Below are 13,933 nucleotides of genomic sequence, written 5' to 3'. Positions count from 1 at the left end.
CTTCCCATCACGGCTGCCCACTGCTCACCAAGGGTGATGAGGGTTAAAAGCAGAGGACACATTTTGTTGAGTCACAGTGTGCTGTGCCGCAGTGCTTTACTTTCACTTAAAAAAATTCCCCCAGGCTGAATGGACTGTAGGTTTGTGCCATACAGCATATGATCACACACACACACACACACACACACACACACACGCACACACACTCACACACAAATAAAACCTAAATGAAGGATTTATGTTGGTGTTGGCAAGCCAGTAGTATAAAGCAAGACAAGGAAGAAAGGAGGCAGAGTCGCTGTCTCCATTTCATATCTCAGCCAACTGTTTAATTCAGTTTCTCAGGAGCTTAGTGACAGACACCTTACGAGGAAAGAACCGAGCAATGCTGCTGCTGCTGGGAAACCAACATTTTTACTCTAGCGTCAACATCACACCGAAAAACGTAAAGTGTCGTCTCACAAAGAGTCTCTGGTTAAAGTGATATGTAAGAGGCAAAACCAAATCTTCCGCCTCGGACAGTGAGTTTTTTTTTTTTTTCTTTCTTCCTTTTGCATGGAACAAACATGGATCTTCCTGCCATTTTTGCTTCACATATATCTATATATATAATTTATATTTATACTGTATTTATCAACACTTTTCTAAGGAATTCAAATATTCAGCCACAAGTACTGGAAAAGAATGTCTCACCTCATAATCACAATAAATATAAAAAAAAGGAATAATATTAAATCCAATAAAATTGACACGGAGTCAGAGAGAGAACACAGACAGTTAAGACAGATATGCCTAGGTAGTTCAAATAATAATCATAATAATAAAACATACTCAGAGATTCAACATTTCCTGAGGTTTTTGTGTTCCCCTGTTTAAACGTTTCTGAGGGAAAAAATGGCTTTTTTTTTTTTACATTAACAAGGAGCGTTTCACTAGATGTCAAAGTGCACCTGGGAACAAGCCTCTGCCCGGGAAAGCTTTGTCTGGCCCTCCTGTTACGGAACGGGGCCGCAACCTGTGCTAAAACAACACAAAAACCCAATACAGGTTCGAGGAGACCATTTTTAATATATAAAACTGATCGGAAGTTGATATTTAGTGCATTACATTTGTGTTCAATAGGTAAATCTACAGCGACTTTAGTGACGCCTGTGGCTGGGCAGAGGACTGCTGGTGCACTTTGAGCCGATCCGAAGCTCCTCCTCTCTCAGGTGTCCCCTCCGTCGTAAAGCCGTCACCCATCGGCCAGAGTCATGTGTGGTGGCCCTTGCACAGGACCCACTGCGCCTGTAAATGATGTGTAAATGCTTTTCAGCAGGCGGGCGGAGGGAAGGCCTCAATGACCTTCAGAGGTCACAGGCGAGCCGTGTGCTTGATCTGCGATCTTTTTTTTTTTTTTTTTTTTTCTCGTGTGCATTTTAAACTTTTATAAAATGGACAGGTGTGCAAGGGCCTTCCGATGACGAACTAAGATCTGCGGGACCGGTTCTAGTCACACAGACTGGGTGAGGAGGGGGCAAAACATGGCGGGAGGGGGAAAAAACAAAGCAAAAAAAACAACAACAAAAATCATTTTTTTAAATCTGTACATGTAAACATCACACTTCCACTGAGTCAAAAAACCAGAAGGAAAAATTACAAAGCTTCACATTGGTATACAAAGAGAAACTGGGCGTAGTCCGGCAGTTTCTAGTAAGTACAGGAATAGAAATGAAATAAGAATCATATTAGTAATACAGAGCACCACAAAAAATGATACAACAGGCAATGGTCTGAACCATACTCGATTGCAGCATCATACTGCAACTTTTTTTTTTGTACCCCCCCACTACTTTTACTGAGTTACTCAACTTTCTGTGGTAGCCTGTGAGTACTCGGTCATAGAAAGAGAAAACATGATGTCACTGAGTGTGTAAATCTCACTGGCAGTTAGAAATGAACACAAATTCCCCCGGAAAAAAAAGAAATGTAATGGTGCACTCGTATAAATGCATCCAGGGTCGAAGAGGTTTAGCCCTGGAACCCTGTGGGGAACAAAGTGCTCAACAGCAGTCAAGCTGGCCATTTTTATACAAAAAAAAATAATTATACATAGGAAATTAAATTAAACGCTATGAACCTGGGTACCAAAAATGTGCATCCATGGAAGCAATCAGTAACAAGCAAAGTCCTGCCATACAGGCTCAATGTCACGTCAAATGTACGTATCAAATCCATTTTTGCAAATTCAGACTGGAAAATAAAACCTTAAGGGTTGAGGTGAACTGGGCATTGGCCAAATTGATTGCTACAAGCACCATTTCTGGAATGTTAAGACTTGAAGGGCGATGTCAATGACGATGTCATTAAAAAAAAAATGTTTCATAAAGACCACTTCACTGATGCACAAAGAAACAAAACCTAAAGCTGAAGCATCAATAACCAAATCATTCCTGTAAATCAGACATAAAGAGGATACATGTACACAAATACTGAGCAATGGGCGTTCTGCTGATGGCCAACCTTACCCATCTTACCCCATTAAAACTTTTTTTTAATATGCTCTCGCTGTGGCTCCAACAGATTCAAGCCATCATGAACACGCTGTTCCACAAAGACATGGATAGACCACAGATATACCAGTATGAGAAGTTAGCCGCCCTCAAGTTACACTTTTCCAAGGTAAGATTGTCTTTTGCTTTGTAAAAAATGAAAAGAAATTGTGAGTGTGAAAGTTGTTATGTTTTTTTAAGGAAGTTGTGCAAATGAGTGGAATAAAGAAAGATTAGCCACTTACGGCTGCAGGAACATGGGGCTGTAAACCTCGCTGTGGTGAGCATACAGGGTGCCGTAACTCCGCTGAGGTCTATGAAGGTCGTGTCAACCAGTGATGAGGTTCATAAAGCTTTTTGCTTCAATGACCCGCCATGTTCCTACATTTGATTGGTCCCATTCGTTTTTTTTTTCTTAATCAATGAATGTGTGAACTGATTGTTATTGTGAAGTGCATTGTGGGAACTGTAGTCCTAACCCAAGTCAGGAATTGGTTTCAAGAGTCACAGTGGTGTATGGGATTTTGGTGGTTGGACGACAATGTTTTACTTCAGATTTCCCCATTTTGCGTAAATTGGAAAAGGCTGACCACATTAATTCATCATTCATCATATGATAAAAGCACATTAGCTTCATAAGCTTTATGCACATTAGCTTCCATGTTTCCCCTGTAAATGCATATGCACATTATGTATGTCCGGATTGAATATGCAGTTATGATGTGAATATCACTGATGATTATCAGCTACATTGCACCTTACCCTTCATGACCACTGTCCTCAGACTGTATGGACTGAGCTCCACAGATTGGTAAAGTGATATCCATCTATGAGTGGCTGACTTTGCATATGGTTACACCTGCAATGGACATCACATGTATCCCATGAGCTCGAGCTATGGTTCGTAATTTGGGTCTTGTAACAGTGTGCAGAGGTCTTTACTATGGTGAAACGTCTAGGCTCGCTCTGTGTGTGCTACAGCGTCAGAAAAAAACAACAACAAGATCATGAAGTGACTGGGACTAGTAACAGAGCGCACTACAGGCAGGAAGATTACAACCGATCCCACAGAACAAGCATTTGCAATCTGTTCTGTCCAGGTTTGCAGGTTCTTCTTTCTCTCATCTTTTTAAAATCCTCTGCCATTCCTACCCTTCAAGGCTTGCGGTAAGAATTGGTCAGAAGTCCAGATCGGTAGCAGCAGCTTGAGTCCAGAAACATTAGCACGAGCGTTGAAATAAATAACATGACAAAAAAAAAAAAAGGAAAAACTGAGTCCTTCTGGCAAACATCGGGTGCTTCTGGACTTTCGTTTCATCTCCACTCATCACCTCTCCAGTGTGGATTATTCCCTCTAAGGAATCGTGGACATCAAGTATAGTGCGGAACAACGCAATGATCCAACGAGGTCCTGCAGGATTGTCGGAGGAGCATGGAGGAGCATCTTAACGGTGCTGTGTGCAATGCATAGGTCCACGTAGAACATCATGTCCAACCCAGACTGGTTTTAAAAAATTATAATAATAATGCACAGCAAAACACATTGACAGGCTGACATCTTAGAAGGAGACTCTGAGCTACGGAAGTAAAACACCCTCGTTTGTCCTCGTCGCCTTCTTCCTCATTGTGGCAGAGTGTCAGAAAGGCCTTGATGATAATGGAGGAGATGAGCTGTCTGAATAAGTGCGCCCCACAGTGGGCACTTCAAGTATGTCACCCCGCGTGAAGATGGGCGGAGATGCGTGAGACAGACAGGATGGGCGGGGTCTTGACCGGGCTGGGCTCAGCTGGGGGTTAATTCTGCTGCAGGATCAGGTTCTCCAGCTCGTCTGCGGAGCGGAGCAGGAACGCGGCCGACTCGCGGTAGCCGGCGATGAGCTGCCGCACCGCCGTCACCTCGGGAGGGCTGAGCTGGGCCGAGGCCCCTCCCCCTCCCCCACCCTGTCCGTGACTGTTCGAGCTGGAGGACGAGGAGGTGTTGGAGGCCAAAGACTTCATGCTGAGGTCTGTGGGACCTGAGGGGGGGATTATTATTTACAAATGACTACAGTAACTCAGTAACAAAGCATTTGAGTAATTAAAGTACTTTTGCAAAGTTAGCAGTAACTATTATCTGAAATTAGTTGTATTTCACTTCACATATTCATCTTTATTTAGAAAGAATACTGAAATAAAGATTAAGGTCGATATTTTCATGACGCATGATGGGGTGGATGGAGTTTGCCATTCATAATTCTTGAGTAAACAAATGTGGTAAGAGGGTTTAAAGTGTTCCAAATGAGGAAGCAGTACGCATTAGTGTTCATCTTCTGGGAGAAACAATCACACACCAACAGAAAGGGCTGCGGGCGGTTGCCATGCACCACATCTTATTAAAGTGCTCTCTAAGTATGTAGAAGATTTCTGTCGAACAGTATTCAATAAACGATTCGTGTGCAGTAATATCATTGTAATTTTATCAAAATGAAGCCTGAATGTAATGAAAAAAGGGGGTCTGGTGAAACATTAAAATCCATTGCACAATCTGGCATTGCATATGAATGCACACGTAATGCAAGGGGTATGACGCCACCTGCTGCCACCTACAAACAACAGATCTACACACACAGAGACCCTCTCCATCCCTCAGCCAGGTGGAATAACAGCCAGTCACCGTTGCTCTGTGTCGTGCTGGTGTTCTGGAGGCTGCCACCGAGGGCCCCGTAACCACGGAAACTGTAAGTGAGCCCACCATTGGTGTAGAGCTGGTCCTGGGAGTAGGCAGAGGCGGCCAGGGAGAAGCCTGAGTGGGCCAGGGCGGCGGGGTCCCTCGCGCTGGGTTTATCTACAGAGATCGGCTCATCCTGGCAAGAGACGCAGACAGGCGGGAAATGAGCTTTGGTGTGTGTTCTTTCACTGCCTCACACCCTCTCACTTCCTTCCAACAAACAAACACACAGACGCACACACATACGCAGGTACACATCCAGCAACATCCTACACACAGCCGCACAGGCTTACATTGGTCGGGTAGATGTCTAGACGCATCCTCTTGGCAGCATTGCGGGTCTCACTCTCACAGGCGGCAGCCAGAATGTTCTCGGCCATGGCTGACGTGAGGTGAGGGGGTGTGGGACGAGTCTAGCAGGGGAAAGCAGATTAAACCATCCATGACTCCTTATCATTGTTCACTCGAGAAAACAATGATTTCAAAATGCAGAAAAGTTGGGTTTACTGGGAAATATTGCAGAATATGGAACTGGTCCACATGGATTAACATCATTCTTTTACATTTACAGCATTTATCAGACGCCTTTATCCAGAGCGACTTACAATCAGTAGTTACAGGGACAGTCCCCCTGGAGACACTCAGGGTTAAGTGTCCTGCTCAGGGACACAATGGTAGTAAGTGGGGTTTGAGCCTGTGACTCTACTGGTTCCACACATTAGGGGTGCTACGAAACCAGTATCCCACAGTATGATCCATACCTCGGATTTTGGGCAACGGTTTTTGTTTTGCGAGTAAAGACAAGAGTGAACGGTGCCACAGAAGATCTGTTCAAAAACATTTTTCGATAGACAGGGGTCCTTTTACTGTGGTTTGTAACAGATGTGAAATGCACCTTTAAAACAAGCGGCATTATATGGGGGGTAGAGCTATCCGCCTGCACTTGTGAGATCTACTTTAGTTGAGGTCATTCAACTGGGCATTGTAAGGTTGAAATAAATGGCGAGTAAGATGGGAATCCCAGCGTCTGCGTGAGAGAGTTTTTCTTCACATTTACAGCATTTATCATTTACAGCATTTATCATACGCCCTTATCCAGAGCGACTTAGAATCAGTAGTTACAGGGACAGTCCCCCCATGGAGACACTCAGGGTTAAGTGTCTTGCTCAGGGACACAATGGTAGTAAGTGGGATTTGGACCTGGGTCTTCTGGTTCACAGGTGAGTGTTTTACCCACTGGGCTACTACCATCCTCTTCACGGTTTGCTTCCTACACTAAATGTCACGTCCCAGCTCAGTTACAACAGTGAGACGGTTACAACAGTGGCCGGAGGTACAACAGCGATTGGACATTGACTTACGAGGAGCCTGTTATACTCTAAGCGGCAAATTGCGAAAGCCCTCCCCGCAATTTAATGTCCAATCACTGGACCACTTTCAAAATGAATTGGCGTATTGGACCGTGCAGGGCCGACCAAATGGTTTGGTATTTTACAGAGTACCGCTCCATCCCTATAACACATACATCTGTTTTTTGTGTATGTGTGTGCATAATTACCTATGCATTATCCCCAACGTTCCTAATCCAGAGACCTCCAGGTCACATGTGTCCAACCTTTGGAATGCATGGCTTGGTTCACATGATTTTATAAAGCAAAAAAAACATAAACATGTACGATGTTTATGTTTTTATTGAGATGTACGCATTGCCACATGACAGTGCATTGCCTCTAGAGGGCAGCAGCATCCCTCAACCTCCTGTTTGCTGCTATATCTTGAATCTGAGTGCATGTTTGTGTACCTCAAAGCCGCCCTTTTTCATGCGGCGGCAGGATTTGAGGTAGGTGCGAATTCGCTTGCGGGCGCGCTCCTGGAACTCTGGGAACTGACGGCTGCATGACTCGATGATGGCCTGGATTTTCTCCTTGGGCTGTTTGGAGATGGGCACCATCCTGTCCAGATTCTCGTCCACAAACAGCCTCACAAACATCTGAGCAGGGGCAGAAGTAAAATGCCAGATAAACATCAACATGTTCTCAGCTGAATAGCTAACACATCAGAACACTTATGCAATTCACATGCACACATCATTCCTTGAGGGCCTGGATTTTTTTATTAAATTTTTACCAAATCCTTATTTACTATAGTTCATTAAAATCAATGGCAACAGGGCTGTCTTTAGCAGCAATTTCAGTTGGATATCTCATGCGCATGCTGTTCAGATTATGGTGCTGTATGATGCATAAAGTTCAACATTTAAATTAAATTTTAATTAGACATGTAGAAGAGCTATGCAGGTGAAGGGTCAGCACTCACATTAAAGGCTTTCAGCCTCTCAGGGTCCATGCCCTCCGCATCGTTGATTTTGTCACTGTCATCATGGTCGTCGTGTTCATCATCGTCGTCGTCGAGAACCTGAGCCCGACCAGAGGTCAGGTCCTCGGCACACATGCTCACTTCAGTCTTAACCGAGTCGTAGCTCCCTGAGCTGTACTGGGGGGACTGTGAAATGTGCAAAATGTGGATTACAGCTCGAAAAATAAATAAACAAATTGAGACAAAGCAATGCATTCGTATTTGTTTTCACATGCATCTGATTATGTTTTAATTATGTAATATACTCGACTATGCACATGGCACTTTTTGTCCATACCTTGTTGCCATACTCTGGCTTGACAGGATATTTCCGGTTTGGGTCGGCTTGGTAGGGCTCCATAGGGGGGGTAACAATGGGCAGCAGTCTGTCGCTCAGGTTGACAGGCTGCTGCTCCTCTGAGGACGAGGACGAGGTGGTGCTAAAGTCCAGCGGCGCCACCGTCCCGTTACCGTTGACCTCCCTGTAAAGCACCACGCCCTCAGGAGAGGCCACGACCCCAGTTGCCATGACAGTGCCATGAGGAGTGAGGGCAGGGATGCCACTGGTGCTGCCGCTCTCAGAAGACAAGTCATCTGACAGGCAGAAGAGGTGAAATTCTAATTACACAGTACACTAGATGACATTCTTCGAAAAATTGTGAATAACAATTTTCATGAATAATTGCTCAAATTTTTTTTTGAATATTTTTTTTGAAATGCGGATTATTTTGAATATTTTGGTGACACTATGGCTGCCAAAAGAGGAGAAGGAGAGTGGGGGAGTTTAAGAGAGAGGATGTGAGGCAGAATGGATGTGGAGGGGGCAGGGGAGCTAATCTGAGAGATGCAGCCCACCCCGGCACGTTTTGTGGAGGAGAGATGCCTAGGGTGAAGTGATGTGGCGCAGTGACAACAGTCTTCTGTCCAATCAGACCCATCCCTCTCTGTTCCCCTGGGTCCAACATGGAGACCCAGCCCAGCATCCAACTGGCCGCTGCTCTCCTGTCATTTCCAGCAGTTTAACACAAAGCCCACTTTTAGTCTTGGGCGTCAGTCTGGCCGCCAGCTCCAAACCCTGCCTCTCCTCATTAGTGTGTCCACTGGAGCCTGAGGTGGCCCTGAGCCTGAACTGAGCATGTGCAGAAGACCTTCCATCCAGAGGAGTGTTTCTCACAGAGCCCCATCTCGCCCTGTGCGAGATTATGGTGGATTAGGCCACTAAAAGGAGGCACAAACTGCTCCCTGGGCGATAAATTGCAACCAAACCAATAGTAGGCTAGTGTAGCATTGGCTGATTTTATGCCTGTACATCCCTCCCTAGTCCCGGTGCTTTACAAATATATATTAATAATATAGGGTCACCAGATTTGTGCATGTGAAGAAGAGGTCTGTGATGCCTCAGCTAACATGAGTTAACAAATGGGTTAGCAATGCTTCTATTAGCATGAAAGGGGATGATTAGCAATGGTCCTGCTAGTGTGATGGGAGTCAGCGATGCTTCTACTAGCACGAGCGGCGGTGGTTAGCAATGGTCCTGCTAGCGTGATGAGGATAAGCAATGTTTCTACTAGCACAAACAGGGGTGGTTAGCAATGGTCCTGCTAGCGTGATGAGGATAAGCAATGTTTCTACTAGCACAAACAGGGGTGATTAGCAATGGTCCTGCTAGCGTGATTGGGGTCAGCAATGCTTCTACTAGCACGAATGGGGGTGATTAGCAATGGATTAGCAAAAAAAAAACCTGCCAAATGCATTTTCCAGGTGTCTGGGGAAAAGAGGGTGTCTGGTAACCCTCATTCACACCAACTAAACCATCAAGCACATTCACGGTAAAGAACTTGTGATGAAAAGAGAGTGTGATAAGAGTGCAAGGCCTGACTTCAGTGGCATGTACATTCATGATAAGCAGTAGGGGTAAAAGTCCCATTTCAGATAGCTAATTAGCAGCCACATATAAGGGCACGGCAGAAAGGCTGTGTATAAGAGGAAAGCAGGATGCAATGCATCAAAGGGAACTTATAATAGATGCTATTTTAAAATGGCTTTTAAAGCAGATGGTACTGCTACAGCTCTTTTTGAGACCATCGTCACATTAGCATTAATGCAAACTTAACCCTTGACTACCCGGATTGAATTATGCTTACTGTGCTTTTGCATTGGTGAAACTGCAGATTTTTGTGTGCTAAAAGCATGTTTGTTAATGAAGGTTGTGTTCGTGTTTACCCTCACCTTCCTCTTCTTTGATGGCAGTCGGGGGGCTGTGCATCCTCTCTGGGGCGGGGCTGGGCTCTGATGCAGGGGCACGCTCTGCAGAAACCCAGGCAGCCTCGGCCATGTCCTGATCCTCGCTGCTCACCGAGCTGTCATCCTGTCCGCACACAGAGACGCACAGGGAGCTTTAGACATGGGGACTACAACATAAAGAGTCATAAATGTCTATAATGTATCACCTAACCACATTTTACCTGTTCGATTATCAGTAAAATTTTATATTTCAAGAGTTTTCTAAGAAATGTACAGTAGGGATGTAATGATGCACCATGAATCATTTTATTTACCTTCGCCATGCCTCAGTGGTCTAGGAAGTGCACTAGTGTGCAAAATGGGATGCAGCATTGAAAACCCAGTGTGCAAAGTGCATGAAAAGCCATAATGTACAATGCAGGAAACACAGACACTGCGATGAGGGAAGCCACACTAAAATCGTATTGATGCATCGTTACCTTACTAAAAGTTTATTTTATATATTAGTTTACTAAAAATCTATTATTCTCTTGACCAAAAAAAATATATAAAGCTTTCAGTATAAAGCTGTTGGGACACAATGACTTCAAACTGCTGTTGCCTGTCAGAGGCGCTTACATCATGATCTTGGGTTGCATAATAATAATAACAATAATAATAATAATAATAATGTTTGCAGAAACAATAAGGCTTTGCACCTTTGGTGTTCGGGCCCTAACTAGGTTAGGTTATAATCATGAAAGTCATGACTTTCATGTGAGTAGGCCTAGACTCCCAATCCATTTTTTTCTTTGCAAAGAATTAATGCATTAATAAAATGTAGAAATTGTATAATATGGTCTATGGACCGATTACAGAACATCAGCTAAAAGAACAAGCACTATCATTAGGAATGAAATAAATCAGGGGGTAATTCCCATAGTCAAGCCTTTACTGTCCGACCAACAAAATTACAAGAAAGACACAGCACAGTATGCAGCTTCGGGAAATTGCAAATCTTGACTTGGTTCTTTTTTGGGGTCCCAAAGCTTCTACTAGCTTGCACATGCTCACACCCTTTTCAACAGTTACAACTCACGCACAGACACCAGACCGATGTTCAGTCTGCTTGTCTGTTTAGTACATTTACATTTACAGCATTTATTAGACGTCCTTATCCAGAGCGACTTACAATCAGTAGTTACAGGGACAGTCCCCCCTGGAGACACTCAGGGTTAAGTGTCTTGCTCTGGGACACAATGGTAGTAAGTGAGATTTGAACCGGTGGTTCATAGGCAAATGTGTTATCCACTAGGCTACTACCACCCACAGTATCGCTGAGAGGTGTGGCTATGCACTGATGCAGGAATAAATACATAAGAGAGTGAAATGTCTGTAAAGCTCTAAAAAAAACTCTCACTCTCACTATTGATCATTCTGGTTAGAATTTCCAATTAAAGTGGCGCAGCGGAAATGGAAACAACCGGAATGACAGTGGAAAGCTGGTTTATTGGCCTGTTTTCTTTAAAAGTTATCTTGGTCCACATTGCTCTTGTATGACACCCTGTTCCTTTCTTCATATTCGAGTTGGGACAGGTAGGGGGAGGGTTGATTTATTGATTTTACAGCTATAGACACGAAAAGCTATGATGGCCAGAGGCTACGAAATCACCCTGGATGGATTTCAACTGAACTGTGAAAAACATTTCCTTTTTTTTTCTTTTTACTAATGTTTTGACATATTCCCCTATCTGGATGGACGTCCATGAGACAGGGTCAATGCTGTAGATGACAGAACTAATTCTTTTTCAGCTGGGAGCGTGGAATTCTTGATTTTCTGATCCATACAAACCCAATTTAGACCAATCCCTTCCACATCTGACAACTTGAACCAGACATGTGGCACCAGACAGAGGTGTGACACCGCAGACTATATTAATGGCCCGTCTCCCCCGCATCACTCACCGTGGCTTCAGCGAAGGCCATCAGCAAAGACAAATACGGTGTAGAGTAATGTGCAATAATGATAACCCTGCAGCATAGCTCATTTCACCCGGCCAGTGCTGGATAAAGGCGATCCTGAACCTAAGAGGCCCCCATAAATCACTTGAGGGGGAGGGAATGGAGACGTTTCTACACATCCAGCCTCAGTTTACAGAAACAGAATAGAATTAATCATAGCTATATATACAGTAAAAACAAATCCTTGGAATGCGGCAAAGTAAATTGGTCCAGTCCATCTGTTTCCATTTGCTAATGACCAATCAGGTGAAGTATGTTCTGTCAGAAAAATTAAAATATAGTTTTTTGTAATTGAATTAAAAAAGGTAAATGTTCAGCCCCAACCAAGTTCTGACTGAATAAATTAAGATGAGCATTTTTTTGTATTGTGAATCCTTTTTGAATCGGTAATATTGAAATAATCTGAAGTGCTGCTTTTCTGACCTATCACTCACAATCATCAATATTGAAACAAAAAAATTCCAATCTAAACAAAAATAGATGCACTAAACGTAACTGTACTCTTAGAATTCAGACCACTGTTTTACCTCCCAGATCACTGTGACAAGAATCTGAATGCACTGTAAAAACCATTTCATGATATATTTATGTATGGAGTCCCAGTCTTAACTACTCACTCTAGCATGAAATGAGTAATTTAATAATGAGTACATTTTTAATTTATAAATGAAAACTGAATTCGAGTGATAACACAGTGATTTTTGAGTGTTTTACTGGGACTCAGCCAATCATATTTTAGAAGTAGAACCAACCATTTTATGAGTTGCAATAAACCGTCACTGATTCTATATGTCAAAGTCCATAAACTTTAATGGGCACAATCCTAATGTTAGCACATAGCTCTCCAGCAGACCTGTTAGTTGTCTGTAAAATCATCAGTCAGTATATCATCGGTCAGATCAGTTCACATGACCATCCAAGCTGGCCTGCCATTGGCCAGACGTTCTTTTTTGGCGACTTTCAGAGCTGGAGAAATCCATTAGCACCTGCTACGTAACCCTGTTCTGAGACACTTGGACCTTCTCACTCACAGTTAATTCGCCTTTTAAAAAATATGACCTTAAAACTCCCCTGGCAGAAATGTGTTTAAAGTAAAGACCTTGACTCATGTGTCTTCGTGGTACTCTGGGCACAGGCTCTCCACTGACTGAAAGCATCATCAGTGCTTTGATCACTTCTCACAGGCCAAAGCACAATTGACTAGAGGCGAACAGAAGGCTGGAAATGAATAAACGCTCTTCTGTCTGCTGCCATAGAGCGAGTCACTGAGTGGACTTAATTTGATTAAAATATGACGTTTTACAGAAAAAAAGAGAGTATAACAAGAAGCAAAGAAACAGTCTAAATGCAGGTCTTGAAGAGGGAGACTTCAGAAAAGGCCTGGGCAGCCCAAGTGTCATGAAGTGTCACAAATCATGAAGAGAAAACATTCAAGTCCAACACAGAGTGGAATATGTAATGAAGAGGAGTTGGCGATGAAGGTCACTGTTTCAGTCGGAAGGATGCGACTGCAGCTATCTGATCTGGCGATAATACATTTTAAATAATAAGAGTTTCATCAAAGGCAATGAGAGGAATGGAAGGAGATGGTTTATATTTTGCAGGATTTTTTAATGGTGTTTAAAAAAAGGGTTTGTTCAAAAACTGCAGTTATGAATACGAGTAGAAACCAGCAGCAAAAAAGAAATAGAGGAAATCACAGTCAGACTCAGATTTGGCAACATATGGTGATCTTCTTAATTTAGTGGAAGTAACTTCAGCAAAAACCAACTACTACAAAAAATGGATTCTTTCATTCAAGATCCCTGCAAATTGCACAATATATTTTCTTCCTTACTCAAACAACCTAATCTCTGAGCTCTACCATCAGTAACCATGGAAAAATCTAACTCTTCTGTCAGTCATTTACCACCACTGCTCCACCAGCAAGATTTCACTGTTCTGACATCAGATGAGATCCTCCTCACTTTATCCAACACAACCACCTATTCACTAGATCCAGTTCCTTCCACAATGCTTCAGTCTATTTGTCATCACCTTCTCTTTTTCATCACATCCATCAATCCATAACATCCATAACTGCTCTTCTGGATGT

General features: G+C 43.3%; 1 protein-coding gene across 3 annotated transcripts in view; it reads right to left on the bottom strand.

The window, feature by feature from the left end:
* Positions 1-526: 526 nt before the first annotated feature.
* Positions 527-13,933, bottom strand: part of nol4la (nucleolar protein 4-like a) — a 33,636-nt gene continuing 20,229 nt past the window's right edge. For 2 of the 3 annotated variants that reach the window (XM_028994161.1, XM_028994162.1), the window contains exons 6-12: positions 9,823-9,961; positions 7,892-8,187; positions 7,555-7,740; positions 7,040-7,228; positions 5,532-5,651; positions 5,185-5,374; positions 527-4,546 (exon numbers count right to left, since the gene is read on the bottom strand). In XM_028994161.1, coding sequence (XP_028849994.1) covers positions 4,326-4,546; positions 5,185-5,374; positions 5,532-5,651; positions 7,040-7,228; positions 7,555-7,740; positions 7,892-8,187; positions 9,823-9,961 — 1,341 coding nt within the window. In that variant the 3' untranslated portion in view covers positions 527-4,325. The remainder of the gene's footprint in view (positions 4,547-5,184; positions 5,375-5,531; positions 5,652-7,039; positions 7,229-7,554; positions 7,741-7,891; positions 8,188-9,822; positions 9,962-13,933) is intronic. The other variant, XM_028994163.1, reaches the window with a different exon arrangement.

Source organism: Denticeps clupeoides, chromosome 10 (genome assembly GCF_900700375.1).
Source record: "Denticeps clupeoides chromosome 10, fDenClu1.1, whole genome shotgun sequence".
Classification (NCBI taxonomy): Eukaryota; Metazoa; Chordata; class Actinopteri; order Clupeiformes; family Denticipitidae; genus Denticeps; species Denticeps clupeoides.
The sequence above is the reverse complement of the archived record's forward strand: the minus strand, read 5'-3'. Positions and strand labels throughout refer to the sequence as shown.